The sequence below is a fragment of the Meleagris gallopavo genome, chromosome 1 (genome assembly GCF_000146605.3).
Source record: "Meleagris gallopavo isolate NT-WF06-2002-E0010 breed Aviagen turkey brand Nicholas breeding stock chromosome 1, Turkey_5.1, whole genome shotgun sequence".
Taxonomy (NCBI): Eukaryota; Metazoa; Chordata; class Aves; order Galliformes; family Phasianidae; genus Meleagris; species Meleagris gallopavo.
In genome coordinates this window covers 87095392-87119433 of record NC_015011.2, presented here as the reverse complement: position 1 = coordinate 87119433, position 24042 = coordinate 87095392, and the positions used below count along the sequence as shown (strand labels likewise).

At 37.8% G+C, this 24042-nt stretch overlaps 3 protein-coding genes across 3 annotated transcripts in view; all 3 read right to left on the bottom strand.

The window, feature by feature from the left end:
- LOC100550576 (zinc finger protein Rlf-like) overlaps positions 1-4202 on the bottom strand; it is a 29410-nt gene extending 25208 nt beyond the window's left edge. The window contains exon 1 of the mRNA XM_031555267.1: positions 4197-4202. Coding sequence (XP_031411127.1) covers positions 4197-4202 — 6 coding nt within the window. The remainder of the gene's footprint in view (positions 1-4196) is intronic.
- C1H3orf38 (chromosome 1 C3orf38 homolog) lies at positions 3547-10632 on the bottom strand. Its single transcript, XM_010720869.3, has 3 exons — positions 10403-10632; positions 8692-8912; positions 3547-5002 (listed from the first exon to the last, which is right to left on the bottom strand). The coding sequence occupies exons 1-3, from the start codon at positions 10533-10535 to the stop codon at positions 4403-4405; spliced, it is 954 nt and encodes a 317-aa protein (XP_010719171.1). The 5' UTR covers positions 10536-10632; the 3' UTR covers positions 3547-4402.
- Positions 10633-13263: 2631 nt separating this feature from the next.
- Positions 13264-23968, bottom strand: ZNF654 (zinc finger protein 654). Its single transcript, XM_010720861.3, has 4 exons — positions 23794-23968; positions 18895-19036; positions 15273-17571; positions 13264-14847 (listed from the first exon to the last, which is right to left on the bottom strand). The coding sequence occupies exons 1-4, from the start codon at positions 23805-23807 to the stop codon at positions 14840-14842; spliced, it is 2463 nt and encodes an 820-aa protein (XP_010719163.1). The 5' UTR covers positions 23808-23968; the 3' UTR covers positions 13264-14839.
- Between the last annotated feature and the right edge of the window lie 74 nt (positions 23969-24042).

The window sequence follows — 24042 nt, the reverse complement described above, 5'->3', positions numbered from 1 at the left end:
TTAGGCAATCCATCAGGCATGTAGTGGGGTTCGTAAGCTCATGAGGGAGAAAGCTCTGAGATAAGAGATATGAGCCTTTCTTTTGTTTTGTTAAATTGCAGTCAAGTTACTAAAAAATGCTCTTTCCTTTCTCTTGCTAGTCTCTTATGGAAATTGGCAAAGCCCCAAAACCTAATCTAGATGAGAAGCTTTGGCTTTTACAGGTTTTAAAATGAGTAATTTACTGCTGCACATGCACCATGATGCTATTCCCCCTGCAAGTAAGCTCTCACAGCGCAGAGAATTGGCAGGTGTGCACGAGTTACATGTCTCTTGCTCTTTGCACCAGATGCCTGCCTCTCCCAGAGCTGAGTCCAACCAGACAAAATACAGAAGAGGAATCTGTCTTCAGGCTGTATTCCAATCTCCCTTTCTCTTGCAGCTACATAAACCTGCCTGGCCAGTTCAGCAACTGCCTACATAAAAAACAGCTATGGCTGCTTTAACGACTAAAGACAGTGAATTTCTAGGTGCTTTTTACTTCAGTTTTACAACTGAAGCCAATACAGCTTGAACCATCACCTCTTCACAAAAATAAGATCTTTACAGACTACCTCTGAATGAGAGTGATCTTCCTTCCCTTGGCTCCAAGAGGTGATTAAGATTTGCAGTCACAGGCAATATTAAGAAACAGCAGCTGTGCTGCCTTCACAATCCCAGGCACTCGAGGAAGACATTCTAAAACAAACAAACAAACAAACGAACAAACAACAAAAACCCAGTATAACAGATGCAAAAAAAAAAAAAAAATGCATGTTAAGTCAACTGAAATCTTATTGCCAGGAAGTCTTATCACCATCACATTTCCCTCCCCAGCTGTAGAACAACAGGTTTCCTGAGTATCACAACTTGACATTGCTGATGAGCTGAATGCTTCAAAACTGCCTTTTATCAAGGGTCAACGAGTTGCCTTCAAGCCTTCTCTTTGGTTAAGGCAACCGAGTCCCAGCTAATGTCCGGCATCTAAAACACCAAAACAGATAGGGATAAAACAGGCACTGTTCAGAGGAGTTCCTCTCCTCTCACTACAGCAAACCTTAAGCGGCTGTGCCTGCATCGCTGCACAGATTGCAAGTACTAACTACAGGCAAACAATGAATCTGCCACCAGATGTCACCAAAATGCTATTATACCTGCTGCAAAAAGCCCAACTGAATCAAGCCTATGGATTTCCTGGAGATAGGGCAAGAATTACAGCACTGTTTATTAACCCAACAGTTGTAAGAGGTCATTCCTTTCTAGTACTAGCAGCTGTGAATGAGCTTGAAAAAGAGGATCCTTGCAATTAACTGGCATTACTGTGCATTCCAAATTTATTTGTGTAACATACATGCTATTAACCTTTGCAGAGAGTCTGAAATTCACATCAGTCACGAGTTGAAACTCAAACTGAGGAGTTTAACACTAGCAGAAACTCTGTCAGTGTACATAAAATCCTGCTCTTTAATGTTTTCCCTTTCTCCATTAACAAGGCACTCCAAGGTCTGCCGTCATCACAGCTGCTTGACTCTTTTCCTCCAGCCTTCCTGGACACAGGCCCATATAAATAGCCTTATTTACCTGCATTCTGTCAGTCTTTACTGATGGACAGACTAAATGAATTTACCTCTCACCTTTTACTGGATATACAGTTCCTACTCTTAACAGTGTTAGATTTGTCAACTTCTCTGTAATGATGTCAGCATTATAGAGAAGGTGGGATGATCGCATGTTCTGGGTTGGAGAATCCGACTCAAAACAAGAGCCTGACACTTTAAAATTAAATTTATCTGGAAAAAATTGTTTACAGCAGTTCATGTTAATGTTAAGCTGCGGGAGAAATAACACATTTAACTTAGGATTTTTATTTAGTTTTCTGAAAAAGAAAGTTTCCGCTTTCTCTTTTTACAGAGCTTGATTGCCTTACAGAGGTCACCTCTCCAGTTTTTCATGCATAACAGTCTGAAGTGTCTGCTTCAGTTCAGATTTAAAAGATCAAGAAATCAGTCACAAGCTAAAAAATGTTGCAGCATGTGATGCCTGAAGACTGATAGAAGAAAACAGTTAAGTTCCAAGTAACGTCATGCTGGCAAAACAGCAGCGTTTGCACATGTGATTTTAGACCTCTATACTGACTACTACATACAGTTGTGTCTCCTTCCCAGATGGAAAGCCTGAACCATCATTCCAAAACTGGTATCCTTTTTCCAAGTGAAGGCAAAGTGCATTTAGAAGGGATAGAGCATGCTTCTGTAAGAGCAAAAACAGGCTTGGGAGAAAAAAAAAGAAGGTATATCATAGGATAAAAAGTCACAGTTAACAACTGCAAAGCCACAATTACTTAACATTGCCCAAGTGTCAGTGCCTACCAGATACTCAGGGTGGTGAGACTGTAAAGAGCAGACACTGTACTGTTTCCTGTGCATTTTGTGGCAGCAACCTGGGATAACCACTGCAGTCTAATCAAGATCATACCAGCTTGATTGACAACCACAAGAGTATTCAGCTGTACCACCAGGTCATCAGTAAACTGCACATCATCTATTCCACTCTGCTACAGAATAGGAATTTACACAGTTGTCTGATCACTCATTTAATTCCAGAGTTCAGGTTGACACTAAAAAAGGAAATCCTCTGTTCCTTTCCTGTGGGCACTGGTGTGGCCAGCCTTGTCACACAGCTGATCAGCCAGAAGAGTCACTGAGGATGCTAGTTTTAGCTGGGACCAGTCCTTACTCCCTCTTGTTCAGAGGAAGCACGATCAGTAATGCTGACAGAAGAAGGAAGCAAGGACACTTACCTGAAAAGAAGGGGACAGCTCACATCATCAAATCTACGTAAAGCAGTAATGAACACCACACCCTTTATCACGTTCATATTTAATATACTGACTATAGTTATTGTGCCAGCTAGAAACTACAATTCTGCAAAAGACCAAAGATGATGTTTTAGTACAGATCTTCATACTGAATTTTGAAGAAGTGCCCATTTAGGCCTCTGGGTTGGCTTCAGTTCTCATCTTGCAAAGAACGCAAATCTCAACACATGAGGAAACCATTTCTTCCAAACTTTAATTTTAGGCTGATGTTTATTTATTATAAATTAGTAGCTGAGTAAGTCATACCTCAGCTGTTTATTGGGGAAGAACATTCCAACACTGTATTTGAACTTTTGCTTAGAAAATAAATCATTTCAGATTTTTTGTTTGTAAGTTGGTGTTAAAAACAACTTTAGATGCAGACTGTAAAAATCAGTTCTGGGTATTTCTTGGTATATCGCATATCTCAATCTTCCTGCTTCCCCTCATCCACCCAGAATTTCACCACTTGTCTTCTTTGATAAACACATCAAAAACACAAGAAGTATTCTCAGGCTACACGGAACATTTCCATTTTCACTACTTGTACTGGTGAAACTATAAAATAAAAGCAAAACTCCTAAATAAGTCAAATAAGATTCACCATGAATCACTTAAGAAAAAGGAAAAAAAAAATAATTGTAAAAAGCAGTCAAATTCTACAATGGCAATAATTTCAGTAGTACTTAGATTCTTTATTTACTTTATATCATCACTTGTTGTAAATTCCCATTGTCTGGACAATATAATAAAGCAGCTAGGAGTAGACAGAAATTCCAATTTTGAGAAAACGTATAAAAATTACAATTATTATATTAGAAACTCTGTTGCAAGTATACACAAAATAATTATCAAAGCATTTGCTTCAGACACTAAGTCTGTAAGTCATAAAATCAACCATTTGATCCAAGAGAGACAGTGCTAGAAACAGATGCCTGGGAAACCATCTCAGTGGTGGAACTGTAAAACGAAAGAAAATAGAGGATATAAATTTCAACAATGCTAACCTCTGCATTGTCCTGGTGAGCTACTACTACTACAGGCTAGAAAAGAAATCACATTCAGAATGAACAGGCAGCATCTCCATTTGCTTCATTCCGCCTGTTCCCTCCAAAAATTCCCAAATCAGCAGATGGTTTTCTTGGGACTTTTAAAAGACCATTCAGACATTCACCAGTCCCCATTTCAAAAAGGCAGAAGTAAGGACGTCCTCTTATAACACAGACAGGATTTTAAAATGGTTTCCTGAAAAGAAGCAACTTGTAGCTTGTGATCTCAAGATTATCCAACTTGACATAAAACTTCCCATCATCAAACGTACCTGCATTCTGTAAGTAACTCCATTCCCAACTATAGTTACAAAGTCTACAGTAATATGTTTAAACCTTTGTTAGCTGTCTGAAAGGTATCCCAACCAATGAATACTTTAGACTCTGTACTTCCATTTGTCATCAAGCAACTCTGACTCAAGAAAGAGACAAAATCACATTGCTGCAATCATTTCAACCTTCAACTAAGCACTGTAAGTCAGTCACTCAATTTTGAAAGCGTTGCCCCATATTTGTGAGGTTCAAGCACTGCCAGTTTTTTCCCATCGTACCACTCTTGCAATTGATTTGACTCGTATTTGATGGTGGGTTTTTCAATCTGCATTCCAGGCTCCAGAGCATTCTGTCCAACTATTTTAAGATCCACAATTTTTATTTTCCAGGTATTCCCTCTAATTGGACACCTAATGAGTCCAAAAATTTGTTCAAAGATACCCAAACAGACATTGCCTCTATGTACTGTGCCAGCCACTGCTACCAATACTAACCCATGTCGAGACATGGCACATTTCAGTCCATCAGCAGTCAAGTTAGGGTTGAATAGAAGATATTCTTCTTTAACCAATGAGAGCAGACGAAGGCTCACCATTTCTGCGCCATCATATTCTTCCACGTTTTTTTCTACTGTGTTGTAACAGAACTTCATTTTGGCATTCTCCCAGAAATGCTGTGGTCCCCACGTTTCTTCAGATTTTACTCCCAAAGGATGCTGAGAATTCAGGAGTTCAAAGAACCATTGGCAGAATTCTCCTCCTAGATTATGAACATCATCCTGTGACTTCTGCCTCTTTTCATGACTCTGCAATTAAGAATAACATTTTCTTAGTACTATTTAGTCTTACCACGCGAGTTTACCAGTTTGAACAGTCCAAAGTCATTTAAATTCTTACTTTAAACATCATAAATCTTCAAGTACTCTGAGACAGAGTAGCTGAAGAAAACAACAAAGAAAAAAAAATTAATTCTTAAGATAGTAATCACCTATTGGATAGAGAATCAGAGTAGGTTCTTTGAAATGTAGTTCCATGAGTCTGCTATTTGTAATCCAAGAGGGAAATCCTAGCTCTACCAGGAGGTTGCGAGGTGCTGGAACAGGCTGCCCAGAGAGGTTGTGGATGCCCCATCCCTGAAGGTGTTCAAGGCCCGGTTGGATGGGGCCCTGGGCAGCCTGGTCTAGTATTAAATGGGGAGGTTGGCGGCCCTGCATGTGGCAGGAGGGTTGGAGATTCATGATCCTTGAGGTCCCTTCCAACCCTGGCCATTCTGTGATTCTATGATACCAAAAAAAGGGCAGGAGAAATTTTTTTGAACCACCTCCGTAAAACTAGGATTCTCACACAGTGCAAAAAGTACTTGGGCAAGTATTTTTTTGCTGGCCTTTACACTTTGAAAAGAAAGATACAGAAAAACAAGGATACAGATCCATCCCTAAAAGCAGATCTCATATTAAGGCATATCAATTTACTAAAAATTAAAGTTAGCAAATACACTGATTTTTTTTTTTTCCGCTCTCATGTTGCCTTCAGGCTCTTGTTTCTTCCTAACTTTCAAGCTTGTGAATTGTGGAGCTCTCTGCACCTTCAGACAACTGATAAGAACAAATACTTTTGGAGAAGTCACCTTTTGAAAAGGCACATCCTACTACGTGAAACTGACAGAATATTTCTGATTTGTGGCCAGCAGCAATACTTCTGATTTAGCACGGCCAGCAGAGTTTGCTAACAAAACACACGAACAATTTGGGAAGAACCAAAATTCAAAGAATTAATGTGTTACAGCACCAGATTCACACGCCTGAATTTAGCTTTGCGTGGTACTAGGACTGCCAAAATCATCCAAAATGTGTTTGGTCACTTTCATAAGTCATGTTTGTAGTCTTCAGTATGTTTCCAATAGAAAAAAAACCCAAATCAAAGAAAACCATGGCTTATTTTCTGCTCTTTATGGCTGCTCTTCGAAGCAAACAAACAAACAAACAAAAGCAGAAGTCTTTGTGAATCTCAGTTACTTTTCTAATAGTAAAATGGATCACTTAAACATACAGGAGGGCTGCAGGGACTTTCAAACAATATACCTGCTCTGGGAATTAAGGCAACTCCATTCAGTCTGTCATAAAATTCTTTGTTTGACATGGAGTCTGTTAAGAAAGTATTTCGAAGTAGTGATTTAAACATTGCCAGCAGACAGCAAAACCTTCAACAAATAACCTGTAAAGGTTCAAAGACTCCTGACTTGCTTAGAAGCCTCAGGGAAGAACAGACTAGTGAAAGAATGTATGAAGCTACTCAAAATACACCTTCCTCCAGTTCCCTAAGGATCATGAACAAGCTGTGTGCTATCCTTTACCTTGTTTTACAGAATGCAACCGTCCAAAAATTCATCTAAGCCATAAGGATAAAAAAATACTTCATAATAATATCCGAGTTTAACGTTGAGTTGCTGAAAGTGACAGTCAAGCAATGGGCGTAAAATTTTGAAGCAAAATTCTCAAACCTGAGTATCAATTAGGAATCCAAACCAGAAGAGGGCGGCAAACCACTCCAGGAGTTCTGTCAGTATTTAGTGTATTTTTTTTTAACACCATTATGGGTGTACACGCAGAAAAGTAAAAATGAAGTGTGAGCAGATAGGCAACAAATTGGTTACCAATTAAATATTTAAGTTTTAAGTTGATTATAAAAACAGTTCTTTCTAAAGGAAAGGCAACAATTCGATGTTCAAGTACGGTTCCAAAAATCTATTTAATTCCTACAAATATGCAGTTCACTTACTCTCTTCTCTCTTTTACAACAGACAACATTTTTTAGTTAGGAAAAATCATTCAAATTTCCTAATGTAGAGACACATGACCTCCAAGTGTAAGGTGGAAAGGAACTAAATGCAAAGTTGTTTTGTAGGCTTTGTCAATCAGTCTGATCCTAGAATTAAGTATGAAAGGTTTGGAGGCTTCTATATAGAAATCCTGTAACTGTCAAACAAGAAACTATAACTTAACTTCTAATTCTGTTATGTAAGTTTCTGCTACTCACGTCTTCAACACAATGAGGACCAAAAGGATTAAGGGGGAAAGAAAAAGGCAAAGATGTTTCAGATCCATTCCAACCCAAGCCTTTCTATGATTCTATCATATGTATACAATAAGTAAAATACTTGAACTTCTCTTTCTTCATGAATGTTTTCAAGTGCTTTGGAGAAATTCATTTACTACCTTCAATCACAAAACTTTGCCATAGATGAATACTTGGAAGTGTTCTTGCAGAAGCAAAATTTTCTTTCCAAACACGCGCATAAAACATTGTTTTAAAAGCAATTTTCAGCTAAATCTTCATTTTAATCAGCTAACCCCAAAGGAAAGCTCCCTGCACTGAATTATCAACAGCTACAGAGCTCCAACAGTCCAGCTGGTGGGGCTGTTGCTCATTATGTAACTGACATACAGTACTTGAGAGAGCAAGGCTATTGAAAACTGCATGGTAAAGATCCAGGAATAATAAAACCATGAAATTTCATTGCACCACAGAGAGTTGGCAAATGTGGTAATTTGAACTTCAAATTAACTTGAGTGTTACTAAAATTGAAGGCAAAATGGCACAGAACTGGCACTGCTACAAACTTTACATTTCCGTGACACAAAATTCTCAAAAATGCACTCTATATTAACTGCAAGTCCTAAGAAGAAGCACTGCTTACAGACAATGCTGTTTTGATCACACTGCCTCTGCCTCTACTAACATATCTAGAACCCTTTCTAGCAAGCCCTTACAAATGCTAATCTTTGCCATGGCTGGCAGAAGACTAAAAATCCATCACATTAAAAATTGACAAGAAACTGTGCAGAGTTTCCACACCACTAACAGTGCTTTGAGTTATCCTCAAATCTACCTGCCAACATCCCCTGTTTTTAACTTGCAGTTCAACTTAAAAGCGTGAAGAATACTTGAAGGGAGCACATAAACAGGAGGGGCAACAGCTGTTTATGAGGGCGGATAGTGATAGGACAAGGGGGAATGGTTTTAAATTAAGTCAGGGGAGGTTTAGGTTAGATATTAGGAGGAAGTTCTTCACACAGAGGGTGGTGACACACTGGAACAGGTTGCCCAAGGAGGCTGTGGATGCCCCATCCCTGGAGGCATTCAAGGCCAGGCTGGATGTGGCTCTGGGCAGCCTGGTCTGGTGGTTGGTGACCCTGCACAGAGCAGGGGGGTTGAAACTAGATGATCTTTGTGGTCCTTTTCAACCCAGGCCATTCTATGATTCTATATTCTATGAAGAACCCACACATTACAGTTCAAATGCACTCATACTATGCTCTGAAAGTGATACAGTGGGGCAGACACATTAGATTTTTTAATTAGAGCAAACAAGCAAGCAGAAAAAAGAAATTCAGTACCTTCTCAAATACATGCAAAAAGCCTCACTTTGGACCTGCATTTGAGCACTGGCATTTCTCGTTCTGTATCCTCAGGTCTTTCAGAATGTAGCACTCACCTCTACATGTGTTGTGCTGTCCCCTGACTCTGAGACACATGATGTGAGCTTCCCACCCCAGTACTGCCTTACACAGGCAATGAGTTGATGTTTCTCGGAGGAAGGTGGCACTGCAATTCCTTGTACTGACAAATACTTGAAAATTATTTCTCGATATACTTTTCTTCGTTTCAGAAGTTCTTCTGCACTTTGGCTGTAAACCAAGATGGCCTGAATGGCCTCTGCAAGTGAAGAAATAGAGATCAACAGTTATAACACAATTAAAACACAAACCTCTGCTATTTCTTAAGCTCTTGATTGGTACCTCTCAACATAGCCTAATGCTAAATGAAACACAAATTGCTACAAATTTGTTTGTAAACTGAAATCCAAAGTAACTAGATACAAGTCATGTTACACAAGGATACCAACAACCAGTACTGGTTTTACTGAAGACCTACCGACCTTGTAATCCCCGCTACCAGTATCATAACCATTTGGAGCTGTGTATTATTTAAGTTTGATGAAAACGATGCATCTTTCTCTTCCAAATGAAACTACCAGTATTTTTCAGGTAGGTTGAGATATTCAGCTCCAGGTGCCTTTAGAAGTATAAGGATTCCTGTTCACAACGCATTTCACCCACCATCCCCGAGACACAGCTTCCCATAACTTCAAAATAGGTTGATTAGATTCTAATGTGGCAGAGTGTTTAGGGCTTGCTGCTTCATGCCAGCATACTGCACCATTACTCAGCAGAAGCTCCATTTCATTTTCCATTTGAAAAATTCTAGGATATTTTGAAATAAGCCTGTCTTCTTGAAAGCAAGATCACATAGAGAAAGAAGAACCAGGCAAATCTTTTCAGGGTCTTCTAAACATGCAATTTGAGTCTTAATTTCCGCATCAAATGAGTAGTTTATGTGACCTGGCCAGAAAATACTGCTATTTTGAAGTACACTTCAAATGCTTCCTGGTAATGGACAATTGACAGAAAATAGGTCATCTCTGATTTCTCCTACGTTGAAAAACAATTCTGTACCACAAGTTTATACTTTTTAGACGCTGCAAAGTAGTTTGAGAAAGGGTGGGAAGGGGAAGGGGGACGGGTCTGGAAGAAAAGGGAATTATATCAGTTTTGTCTCCATACAAACCATATTAGGAAGCTCACACTCATAAGAAAGCATCATGCATAGCAATACAATGACAGTGCACCAAAATGCAGCATTCAAACGCTCAGCTGCAAGGTTCTGCGGCAGAATTTGGAACTCAAGATGAAACGTATTCTTACAGTCGTTGTTGGCAGCCAGTTCTCACCCAAACCGAGACTGGATTCTCAGCAGCTTATATATCAACAAACGCTAAGTTCAAACACGAAATGGAGCATAGCTGAAGAACCGACTGACTGCCTCTTTTATCTAAAATCATTAGTTAAAAATAAATAAATAAATAAAACAAATTAAGAAGGCTGGAGAAAACCTGCAAGCAAGGACGCAGCCCCCGAGGCGCTCCAAGCGAACCAGTGACAGCCGCGTTCCGCAGGGCCCGGGCCCGTTCCGCCTCCGCCGCTGCGCCGGGCGCTGCCGCCGGCCAGAGGCCAAAGTGAACGCACGGGCACAGGGATCGCAACCCTCGCCGCCGCGCTCAGGCACGGGGCCAGGCGCCCGTTTCCCCGCCCCGGGATGGACGCGAGAGGGCAGGAAGGCTGCCCGCCGCAAGGGAATCCGCACACCTTGGCGGTTCTCCGGATGTATCAGACGGTTAGTGACGGTGTCCGTCAGCGCCATCAGCTCCTCGGTCTCGAGAAACTCCAGTATGTCGCGGCAGCCGGCTTGCTCCCGCTCGCTCAGCCCCAGCGATGCCATCGTCCGGCCCGGCCGCCGGGCTGGAGCCGCTCCCCAGCCGAAGCTCAAGCAACGGCGCGCCCTAGCGACATGGATTTCCGGTACGGGGCTCCACGCAGTCCCCCTGCGGAGCAGCGTCCGTTAGGCCACAGACACCGGGCGGAAACAGCGGCCGGTACTCAGGTTCCGCCCCGGCTCACAAGCAGAGCTCAGGCTCCTCGGCCAGCCGCCGGCAATGAATTTACCAAGTGGCTTACATATTCGCAGTGGGGCTGGTGCCTAATAATGTTCAGAATGAGCTCGAAGCTTTTGCTGCTCGACCAGATATTCCAGTGGTATTTACAGAGCAGATCCCCAAAAGACAAGATCGCTTTCTATCAACAACAAAGACAACGTTTTATTGAACAAATCTATGTACAGTACAAAAAGTTTTTTAAAATGAAACACTACTGTTGATTTATTGCAGTTTGATGGCTCAGTTTTTAATTTGTACTCTCATATAAAATGCAAAGTAAAATAATTTAACATTCAACAAGGAAGCACAAATTTCCTTTCTTGCTGAACCTGTAACAGATTTTACAAATTAACAGAGTCCCAAAATGCATACGCTGCATTTAATCAGAAAGGTGTTATACAGTACCAAATAAATTAAGAAAATAGTAACACTACCACCCCCTTTGAGTCTTCTGTCCATACCACCGGTGTTAAACAAAAAAAGAAATGAGTACAGCTGAACCTTCAGTGTGATATTAAAAAAATCACAGAGTTTAATATTATAAATTATCCAAACTATACAATTTATATAGTTTCAATGAATATGGCTAAATAACCAAAGTACCAGTGACCTTTCCCCCACAGATATGACCACTTTCAATAATTATATCTTTTGTGAAAAGTGCCCACCAAGTGGCAACTCTCTGAGAATTAGAGCTTACATGACCTTTACAGTGAACCGTCATCAGGTTACTGTATTTCTTACAGTAAAAGTTTAAATCCAAATTGAAGCCACTTGAAGAAACATTATTAAAACCTGATTATCAGCAATAAAATGCACAAATTTTGATCCAGTAAAGCTCCTACGTTCATGTGTAACTTGAGGCAATTTCCGTAAGTGTCCATGCTAGCATTACACATGTACTCCTGCATTTACTGACTCAAAGCAATACATCCTGATGAATTATTTCCCATTACACGTTTAATGCCTGGGACTAAACCTTTCAATTCTAGACTCAGAACCTTTTTCAGTCCTAAAAGTTGCAGGTTTAGTACAGGATAATACTCAACATACTAAGGAATCCTAAGGAAGCATGTAGAATCCCACACACATTAAAAGATCTTTTTGCTCGTAACTGAATACTGCAACTATCTGAGAATACCAACAGGTATTAGAGAACAGTCTGAAGAAAATACAGTGTCTTCTGAAGTAAAATCATCACTTAAAACAAAAAATTTACCACCCACTTGCCACTTCAAGTCAATTTAAGATATTTCTGATAGGCATTAGGTGATAGCTAATGCTCACCTACGTAAGAATTCAGTCTTCCAGTTCTCCCATGTGAATATTGTTAACACGTGGTATAAACAAATGGTGGTGTCCAAGAAAAGCATCTTTGAACAAAAATGAGTTTAATACAGGTACAAAAAATTATGGTCACAGTTTATGCACGTACATAGATGCATTTATCTACACACTTTAACCCAAAAGAAAAAAATACAAGTTTCAATCATTTTTTTTAAAGCATATGCAAACACACGGAGCTCCAGGAAAATGTAAAATGCACCAAAGATTAAAAGTACACTTCAAGGACTTTACACAAACATTTGTCACATCTATTGATTGAGTTCCCAGGTTTTAAAACTGCAATAGTTTAAAATCATCTTTTTTCCCCCCCCAAATACACGTTAGCAAATTTAACAGATGTTAAGCAAAGAAAGGGGAGTCTGGGAACATTCAAGATGCTAACTGGGTCCTTAAAAATTACTCGTAGTTGGTAGCTTGAAGCAAAAAAATAGAAATGTGAAAGTGCATTTTGCTGATAACAGTTCCTTTTGTTTGAAGTTTTTAAATGTATTTATATATGTAAATATTCATATAGACTGTGTGTATGCAATATATATGAATGACACTTTAAGCCATTTTCTGCAAATGCAAAAAAAATTCTTTGGTGCCTCAAATGTCATAAAGATCTCTCAAAGTGGGCCAGCCATTGATATCAATGTAATGTACACATCTGTGATCATAATTTTATACCCTTTTATGTTAATCCAACATAAAGGAAAGGCAAACAAAACCACTAGAATTAAAAAAAAAAAAAAAAAGATTGTGTTCTTTTTACCTCTCAGGAAGGAAAGATGAAGCAAAATTAATTAATGCAAATATCTGGAACTTCACAAAGGATTATTAGCAGAGGCATTACTGAACTATAAAGTTCCAGAACTATTTAACAGCTTATTTTACAGTGAAACCTTTAAGTTTGCAAGTGTGAGCCATTACTATAATGAACAAATCTTTTATTTACCTCTGGGTTTTTTTTACTCATTAATTTTTATGCATCTCAATTTAAGCAAGCTGATCGTCTTACTAAGTGATACAGATGTTGTGGTGAACTATTCATGAAGCAAACTAGCTGAGCAGGAACAGCTGGTCTTCGCTGTCCTACATTTCTGTGCTGATTTCATTTGTACACTCCATTTTTCATCAATGGACCTTCTGTGACTATAATCACACATTTTCAGCTAACACAGAATATGACTTCAAAAATAACTTTTATGGCAAGATATTGTAAGACAGTTATTAGAGGATAAATTAACACATTAATTAGACAATGTGCATGTTTGCCACACCTCTGGAGATCAAAGACCGTAACAGCATCTTTTTGGTTTCATACAATCAAAGTGATTTGGAATGGAACATAAAGATCATCCAGTCTAACTCATGCTTCCAAACATCCTGCCTTTCTTTGGGATCTAGACAGGTGAAAGACTCAAAATTCTCACCTTCACAAACTTTGTGATTGTTTTTATGAACAGTCAGTTGCTGGATAAAGTGCTTAACATTAACTTAGCTCCTTCACTAACTTCTGGGAAAGACTATCTCCTCAAGAGATGCTGCTAGATACGGTTGTACTGTATCTTGAGGCTGAGTTGATGCACATTTTCTCCCTTTACTTGCTGTCTAAAGAATTTATTACAATATTGAGTTGTGACCTACCACCATTAGGTAATACCACATGTGTGAAATAAGCTCTTCCTGCTCTTTTTCCTAACTTGACACATATCCCCTGGTTTCATCTGTCATTGTTTCTTTTTTTTAAAACAAAGAAATAAAATTTAAAAAAAAAAAAAAGGAAAACTTTTCAAGTTCTCTTCAGTCATATCAACAACTGAAAGATCCCTGTATTTGCATAAAATCAATTAAACTATCCTCTGCAGTGCAAGTCTACCCCTCTGCACACTCCGCATTTGTTTCATTCTGCTTCTGTTAATATTCAAACAACTTGTGCATTTACTGTTTGTATTGGCCTTCCTGTATGTAAAACAGATGTTTTATGGGACAACCTACATGTATTTTAACCACAGACTTGTAAAGGCCTTCTCCTGCATGCATTTGATTTCTGCTCTGCAGAACTTAATATCACACCAACGCACTTTTTGCTTTCAAGAGTTGGGTTTTCTTTTTGCTGTTAGAGCTTTCCATCCATCTTAATTTTTTTCTCCATTATTCTTTTTGGATTCCAAGTACTAGTTTATTAAATAAGCTCCACACCTTTTAGCAGATAATGGAATCACATACTCGAACTCTTAAAAAAAGAACATTTAGTTCCTCTATACATTTCTTATACACTTCATCATAAAGTGACACATTCTTGAACAACTTCTTCTTAGCTGAGTGGATGAAGAGCCTCTAACCATATTTTATAACTAAAGCAGCTTACACAACCAGCTGTTTTTATTTATATAAGGCAATTAATGCCTCTGCTTTCTCTTCCTGTTCAGCTGTATGCAATGTTTTCCTTAGACCTTTGTGCTAGAAAGACCGTGCTGCTAGGCTTCAATCACGTATTTGGAATGGATGTGGCTTTTTGGATAACTGGTACTTTGGGGATTTTGTAGTAACCTTTCTGGATTCAAAAGCTGCAGAGCTCCCATTTTTCCTCTGTGAGTTCTGTCTAGAAAATGTGCTTTGTCTTTATCAAGGTCATGTTTTCTTTAGTAATTTGAGAATGCGTTATGATTTAAGGCCAACTGGGAAACAAACTCCTGCTTCTTCATGTAGTGTTTTGTTACACCACTCCTCATTTGATACATTTTCCCACAACGTTGAATCAGGCACCTGCAAAATAGAATAGATAGGTTAATCCTCATTTCATTCTCAGTGTAAATCACTGCTCCATTTGGAACATCGCTCACATTTTCCTACATGTGTGGTTTCAAACCTGCAAAAAAAAAAAAGTCAGACTGAAATTCTCTTGTTTTTTAATAGATCTTTTCTGTAAGACATGTCTACCAATTTTCATCACCTCTTTTTATTGTAGACAACGCATCTAATTTGAACTTCCAATTTAGTGCAATATTATGTTTCAAAGTTCAGGTCTCTATTGATGTGAGTGACTTCCTCTCTTTAAATTCTATCATACTACAATTGCTTACAAGTAGTATGTGTCATTCCTGGTCCATCAGACAGCCTGTTTACAAGAACCACTATCTATTTGGTATTTGCCTCCACACAAACAGATCCAGAAGAACTGTAAGACTTACTTTCATCATCTGAGTCGAATCCAAAGAGCGTCTGACATTTCTTTTGTGCAAGATGAGCCTCAAGTGCTTCTGAATTACAGTAGATGGTCAAGCAGTTGCCGCATCTAAATCTTTCTGTTGTTTTACTACAACATTTATCTTGTTCTGAATGAGCATCTACTTTATCAGTCAACAATTTTCTACGTTTTGGCATGCTAATGTATCGTTCATCAAGATAACTTGGAGGCAAGGGTCTAACATATGGTTTTGTTAAGATGACACCATATGAAGTGTTTTCTGTTGTCTGATTTGGTTTAGAAGGTAGTTGCGAGGCAGCAGCGTTATTCTGTGGCATATCGTGAGAATTCTGTAAAACTGGTAACACTGACCCATTCTCTGTCCTTGTTTCATCTACCACTCTGTCCAAAGGTGTTTCTGATGACTTTGATGATGTTTGATTTGGGTCACTGTGCCCATTGACTAGTTGGTCACTAACATTACAGTTTTCAGAATTTGGCTGTAACACAGGTGTCTTTTGGTCTATCAAAACCGTCGCAGTGCCCTCAGATGAATTTTCATTTCCATTCTGCATTACATTATTTGCTTTCTTCTCGATACTTTGAATATATGTCTTTGGTTCTGTAGAATCCTTCCTTGACTTCCAAGTTGGAATTGGTAGATCTACAGTTTCTTTTTCATTAACAGATTCATCATCATCATGGCAACTACCAAGTTCTGAAGGGTCATCTGAAGAATCCTTTTCACTGGCATCTTCTGAACATTCTGATGTTTTACTTAAGTAATGCTGAGCCTCATGTTCATACAGCAAAGGGAGCTCCTCAAATAGCTCACAGCACTCTGCAAAATTGCACTGAGCTTTAAAAACATTATGACTTTTTGTATGCTCTGCTAGCTCAGTTGACAGCTTAAATCTCTGATTACAATTGAAGTGTAAACAAAAGTAAACATTTGGATACACATGTCTCTTCAGGTGGTCTATAAAATGTTGGGAATCGGCAAATTTTCTCTGACAGAACCGACATTTTCCTTTATTCCATTTCATTATATGTTGCTGAACCTTCAAATCAGTTGGATGAGCTTTTCTTGCATGTTTATTGAGAAATCGGATCTTTTTAAACACTCTAGCACAACCATTAGCAGGGCACTTCAAGCTTCCTTCTTGATCCATAGCATCTATATATTTTTGAGGAGAGAAAGCTCCATTCACTTTATGCAGAATAGGTGACTCTTTACTGGAGTTCTCATCATCTTCAGGCAAGCTTTCTGTACTTAAAGCATCAGGAGCATTATTAAAGCAGCTGTCACAACTACTATTTTCAGTAACATCATCCTGGTCACTTAGATGGTTTTCCACTGCATTGAATACCTGTTTAGCCTTCTCCTGTTCTATGTCTGCATTTGCAACTATTGCAATCTCTCGTTCATCCTCTTTAGAACCAACAGAACTCCCATTTTCAAGAGAGGGACAAACATCAGAACGTTCTAGTTCATTACAAACCGGAGCCTGCTTACTGGCCTCAAGAACTGCAGCAAGATGTTGCCTTTCTATCTTTCTGACGTGATTCCTTAAGTGCTTTAGCATAAGTCCTTTTTGCCTGAATTTTCTGTTGCAAAGTACACAGGAAAAACTGCCCTTCTTCTGGTGAGCTTGTGCATGTTTCACAATGTGATCACCAAAGAATTCCTTGTTGCATATCACACAGCGGTGTCTTGGTAAAGTATTATCTAACATTTTAGATGCTTCGAGAGCTTCATGGTTCTTTTTGGCATTACCTTTGGACTGGGCTTCAGAGAGGTCTTCAGGGTCAAGCTCCCCATTGCTTACATCTGTTGAACAGACTTGTTCCTCACTCATAGCCCTATACTCTGTTATCTTCTCTACATTTGCAGTAGAGTTTTCCAGTGTACTTTCACTTAAGCCAGCAAAAGCTTTATCCTCCAGTAATGCTAAACAATTCTGCTTGATCATCAAGAAATTCCAAAACTCAGGATCAAAAAACAAACCTTTTTTCAAAATAGGAAGCAATTCAAAACGTACACGGTTTTGAACGGAACTAGCGCATTCATTATATTCTTCATCTGCACATTTATATAAATGTTCAACGGTGTAGTAAGATTCCAAAGTGCGCTCAAGAAAAAAGATCGAAAGCGCACAAATTCTGAGGATCTCCAAGTCATTTGGCAGAAAGTGAGCAATTGCTTTGTAAATAAGACTTTTCATAGTGGGATCTTCACGGAGGTCCAACTGTAGGGCGCACCCACATATCTCAACACATATCTGAAGACCATCCTCACCGACCTGCAGAAAGGAAACAATTATATATAGCACCATAATTCTCCTTATGGGCTTATTGAAGTCTACAGATTGAAAGTCAAATCTAAAGAAGTCTGACCTATGGTCTGAGTGTGAGGGGGAACTAGAATAAACAGTGCCCAAATATCAACAGCAGAGTGTAAAATGTAAAATATTGCCTTTGATTTTCAACAGTGACCACCAAGAAAGCTGTAACAGCCCATACTCAAGCATTTTACAGGCCTGAATTTTCAGAATTGACAAGATATCCTTCCAATTTGCAGAATTCCCTTTCCACACTTTAGGATGGGGGTCCCCCCCAAGCTTACAATTACAAGGGATGGTCAGAAACATACTACCTAACATACGGCATACTAGTAAGAAGAGTTTCAGTAAGCTTAATATCCACCCATGCATACATGTGTGTTAAAATATATTTATTTATATCTGGGCTATTTAAAAAAAATGCAACATTCTAAAACTACTACATCAAATTATTCATGTCACTAGAAGTATTTTAGAACACAAACTATGATTAAAATCTTGAACAACAGCAAATAATTGCATTCAGAATTACAGACCATTAACCCTGACAAAATAATTTATAATTCATTTATGCAAATGTTTAGGGAACAGAATATAGAGCTCTGTTCAATCAAGTAAATGTTAAAAAGCAACGTGTTTAGAATCAGCTGGCACTCCTGTGCACAAAGGGTTGCACATTACATTTTCTCTTTTTTTTTTTTTGCAGATGTTCATAAAGAAGAGCAGAAAACACGTGAAGCAAGAAATACAGCATATCTTTCTGAAGCAAAATTATGTTTTCTCCCATCTTAGTCTAGCTTTTCTTTCATTTCTTCTGCGTTAAGCATTAGTTTACATATGGTTAGAAATTGTGGAAGGATTCAGAACTTAACAAGAGTGAAAAGATACAATGGCATAGAAGTCCTATTTCCTTACTAAAAGGAAAAAAAAACACAAAAAGTGGGGAAAAAAACAGCCGCCACCCATCTTTCACATTTATTCCATGTATTTATAAGCAGTTTCCCCATATGTTTATATAGAACGCCATTCCTCAAATTTTCTGCAGTCAAAAGGAAGGAAAACTTACTTGACACAATTCAGTCAGAAAGAAGTTATGAAAACACACAATAGATCAAAAACAAAATTGATGTTGACACATTTGAGAACCTCATAAAGCTTTTAATTCTATGTCCTTCTCTGCCCCTTCTTCCCATTCTACAGAAACATCAACATTACTTCTGTTTACCTGTAACACAAAGTATGGAAGGAAAGAGTAAAGAAGTAAACAAAAAAAACTGAACTTACTTCATCCTTAATGACTTTCATGAAAGGGAAAATTACTCTGACATTTGTAGCAATTCTTAAAAGTTGGTAGCACTGGTCAACAAATACTTGTTTTGAGGGGTTAGATTTAAGCTGCAGTTTACTCCAAATGAAGATCAGGTCCCTATAAGCACAGAACACAATATTTTGATTATGTTGAGTATTAAAGAAGCCTATCAACAAGTATGACAGGTTACAAAGAGCAATGAGTTGCATACTCTGCAACCAAATTTGTATTTGAGGAGTTAAAACCAATCTAATTAACACAACTATATACAAAGTGCACAATGGAAAACGGAACTTAATTACTTTGTTAAAGCATTCAGGGTATCTCCTATCACTCAGTCAATTAAGCATGCAACAAAATATTAATGTATTCAGTATAGTATCAGAGAACTGCACGGTATAATCAGATGCTACAGAACTTAGCCCTTAACACCACAAGCAGCAAACATCAAGCTGCACAGTCTGTTTTCAGATTAAATTATGTTCACTGCAACAATCAGGAGTCCTTCAGGAAAACGAGTGGAATGCAAAATGTGGAAAACAAGACTATTGTCAAAATGTAGTCAGTAACATAGACTGTTGACAAGAAATGCTTTCTTCAGTTATTTACAGTACGTTTTCTTTTTTGTCTGCTGTCATCATCAGTCTTCCTAACCAATAGCAGCTACAGAAAAATAACAGGCTCCATCACTATTGACACATCTCTATACTCAAGTCAAACAATATTTCTAACTGATACAAGGAAATGTAGAACACAGTGCTAGACCCTACAGCAGAGCCCTTACACAAGTAATGTGTTCAGTATATAAAACAGAACTCTACAACCTGTAACAAATTCTATGCTTTTAATTCGGAAACTTCTACAATCAAATCTAACTCTTAGTTATATGAAAATTTGGCACCTCAAAGATTTTACACAGGACCTGATGCAGATAAGACTACACAGAAAGTCCCATCGTAACATTATGATGAAAAAAGGCAAGCAACTGACTTTCATCTTCTGAAGGAAGATAACTTATTTCTTCCATCAGCCTCCTACCTCAAAAGATGCAAACAGTCAAAACAAAACTGACAAAATCCTTGGCCGATATTCAAGAGTCCATAGTGTATGCCAGATATAAATCAGACACTTAAGTTTATCTTAGAGAGGTCAACATCTGCCTGAAGAGAAGTGACATGACAGAACTGACTATGTCAGAACTAACTTTGTTTTTAAATTTAGGACAGCTCTATAATTCTGTTTGACACGTTAAGCGTTAATTGAGCCAGATATGAGATCTTGAATACTTGCTTTCATCAGAAAACAGGAAGACTGAAGTCAAAAAGATAAGGCTTACACAGGGGAAAACAGTGAAAAGGGAGTACTACAAACAGCTCTAACAACAAAATTAGCCTTAGAGGTTTTCTAAAGATACAGGCTGTTCACCTTTGCCTCTACCTGGCTGGAAATTTAAGTTTTTAGTCTTTTTCCAAACTTTATACAGAAGTTTAAAAATAGTGTATTTGGGGACCAAGTCATACATTAAAAAAAATAAAATAAAAAAAAATAAATAAATCAGTTAAGTCTCAACCATAAGTACCAGAAAGAAAGAACATTTTTGCTAAGGATTCTGTTTAGTAATTAAACTCTCTGTTTATTAATGTTGAATAGAATAGCAGATACTGCTCTTGACTTTTCTCTGCTTTGATTCATACCAATTCACAGTAAGCCATTTCAACATTAAACCCAGGAAAAACTCAGAATTGCTTTTCAGATAGACTAGTGGTTTAGAATTGTTCAGACAAATGTGAATGCCTGACACAAGAAAAGAACTGGAGAACAGAGAAAACTGAAAGAAAGAACAGCTCCATAGGTTAAGAGCAAGTCATTATATCAGTTTTACCACTGTTTGGCTAGATTGTGATAAGGAATATTTTAGACTTATTCCTGTGTAGACATGGAGGCTTCTCCTTCTCAGGCACATTTCTGACTTTCATAATTATTGTGGATTAAAGCAGTCTTGAACTTCTGATTGGACTCCATTTCACCTACTTATATACTTTTCATATCAAGTTTAATTAACACTGAAGTCAACAGCATAGAAGATATTTCTTTGGCACTGACCACAACACAAACAATGTTACAAAGTAGGCAAGGGTATGTTTTTTTTTTATTTGCTTGTATACTACATGCATAATATAGCATAAACACTTGATGACATTCTCAAAACTTTTTGGTAAGATAACCTAGTTTGTTCTACTGCCCATGCCTAAGCTGTTATTGATATGCCTAGAGCAATTTCAATTGTTTTAAGTTCAGAGAGCAACTGGGTATTCCAGACAGTCAACCCACCATGTTATAACAAAAGCACTGAGTGTTCCCATAGTGACGTAAGAGGAAGGTTGAGCCTGCCCTACTTCAGCTAATCTAAAACATTTTCCACTGTTGATAAGTGGAAAGTCTGTCTTTCCTTGAGTATAAATTGCATATTTTACCAAAATGTACATGCTGAACAGTTACCCAAATCACTAAAACTGCCTAAGGGCCAAAGACTTAATGAACATGTGGAAAAGAGTTACTTGACTTAACGAACATTAATTACTTGTAAACAGCCAAAACATTTAAAGACTGGTTGGCAGAGAATGCAGGCCATTCTGCTATTCCTATCCAAACAAAATTCTGTCTTCCTGAAGACAGATCACTTTTTGATACGAGAAAGCCAATCATGTCATTACAGACTGATCTCTGATCAACAAATCATATACATGTACATGAATAATTCTAAGTAAGACCTATCCAGTTTTGTTTTTTCTTTCTGAGCAGCTTACATGTAGGCTTTCACTTCAGAAAAACAACGATAATTCAGATAATCTCAATATAGACAACAGTATACAGAGCTGTTCAAAGTCCATCTTTGTCTGAGATAATATGAAAACTAATGGTTTCAGCTCAAAGATCATACAGAGTACTTCACAAGAAGCAACTGCACATACCTGCTATTTACAGCTTTCTAATCTATTTTGGTATCTTATCTTTGCTAGCAGTGATTGCTCTTAGATCTGCAAGGCCTTCAATTCCTAACAAGGTAAAATGACTTGCGCTGTGCTTGAAGACATGAATATCTTTCTCTGGGGAAAACACATGATGTGGGTTAACCTGACTCCAATTTTTTCCAAAACTTGAACAACAGTTCAGTCACGCTTAACTGCTTCACAAGCTTTGTCCCAGTTTACATTATCCATTAAGTACTAAGCAGATTTCTCTATTTGGTATGCAATCATTATGGCTCAACATCTGTAGAGAATCAAAGAGTTATTCTGCCCGAATAGATACAACTGCTCTAAACTCACTGTAAGATCACCATGTTTTATATTCTGAACAGAAGATTAAAATACTAGAAGAAGCTAGAATTGATTTATTGATAAACCTTTTTAACAGTACTGTAGCTTATTCTGGTTAGGAATTTCATTATTGTTATCCACTTTACCCAAAGTAAGGACCAACATTTTGTTTTGCATTTCCAAAACTGACGTTGTAAAATCTGAAAATGAGCTAGGTAGGAGCAAGGCTAATGTGTTTGTTCTGACAGCAGAAGGCATAAAAATCAAGTTTAATGTCAATATTTACAGTGCATTTCTTAAAAGACTGAATTCCTGAAGCTGAAAGCATTAACCATGTAACTCATAAGTTACATTCAAAAATTTCCTAATAAGAAAGAATTCAGAAAATGTAGCATTTGGGCAGCAATCAGCAATACTGGATTACATTTTAGACTTTAGCACCGGGTTCAGACAAGCTACATGCTTATTTTAAATTGAAATTCACCTGTCCTACAGGGCTAGTAACTGCCAGCTTTTTCTGAACAGGACAAAAAATGCCACAGAATAACTAGGTATTGCCAGTATATTATGAATTTGCGTCAACGAATTTCTGAAGGTTTTGATTCAATGTTATCTACTACTTATCCAGTAGCTAAAGTAAAATTATCGAAGTGACATTTGTTTAATCATGTCTGATCTTCATTACTTCTGCTAGAAAAAAAAGACATTTTACTTCTCAGTTCCCCTACCTCTGAAGCATGGAAATTCTTTATAAGTTCTAGACTGCATATTAAAATTTGTATGCAAATCAATCACCTTCTTTGATTCAAATCAACAGATTAAGCCTTTTTGTTCCAAGTACATAATCAGAAAAATTAAGCACACGTTATTAAGTCACACAGACATTACTTCAGGTAAAGAAATTGTTCAAACTAAGCATAGGGATTACCTTCCCCAGACATCTTTCAGTTCTGGGAATGATAAAATTTCTTTTGACCCTTCTTTAGAAAACTCTTAGTAGCAACAAAAGGATTCAACTATCAAGCTGTAGTAGTGAATACAAAGACATTCTTACTTAAGTCTTTCTTAGGGAATTATATTACATTATGGCTTTGTTTTTGAGGTGAAAGATTACATAATCCATAGCACATTTTCAGAATCATATATTCTCTTGTTAGATACAATTTTGACATACTACAATTTGGTTATTGTAAGCTTTAACTGGCATCTAACCAGCTGGACAGGAAAATATCTGCATTGCCATTAGGCTGAATATTATTGCACTTTGCAATAATAAACACCATATTTATAGGTAATTGCAGCCAGAAGAATCTGAAGGCTCATCTTTCTGTTCTCTTGAAGCAGTTAAGTATTACATACTAGGTAGAATACCATTGTACAGGACTGCATGAAAAGGTAACAGGAATAACAGAAGTACAAGAAATATCCACAAGTCAAGTTAGAATGTTTTTATCTGGTATTTTAAACTTGAGCTATACATCAAAGTCAGACGAATTTCATTTTGGCAATAAGCACTTATCTGCTGAGCTGCTTCACCAGAAATAAAGTATTTACCATATACAATACATGTCCCCATTTTGGAGCTGTGGGACTAGGAACGATTCACATAGTTGTAAGGCTAAGGTAGTCTTCCCTTCTTTTTCGGTGTTGCAGATGATCTCAATTCCACTCTTGCAATCAGTCCTCAACAAGTGCTATATAATTAAAATAAAATCAATTTAGATAAATTTGCTAACATAAAACAAAAACCTATCAGACCTTGCTGTAATAAAGAAGCCACTAAAAGCTGCAGGAACTATTATT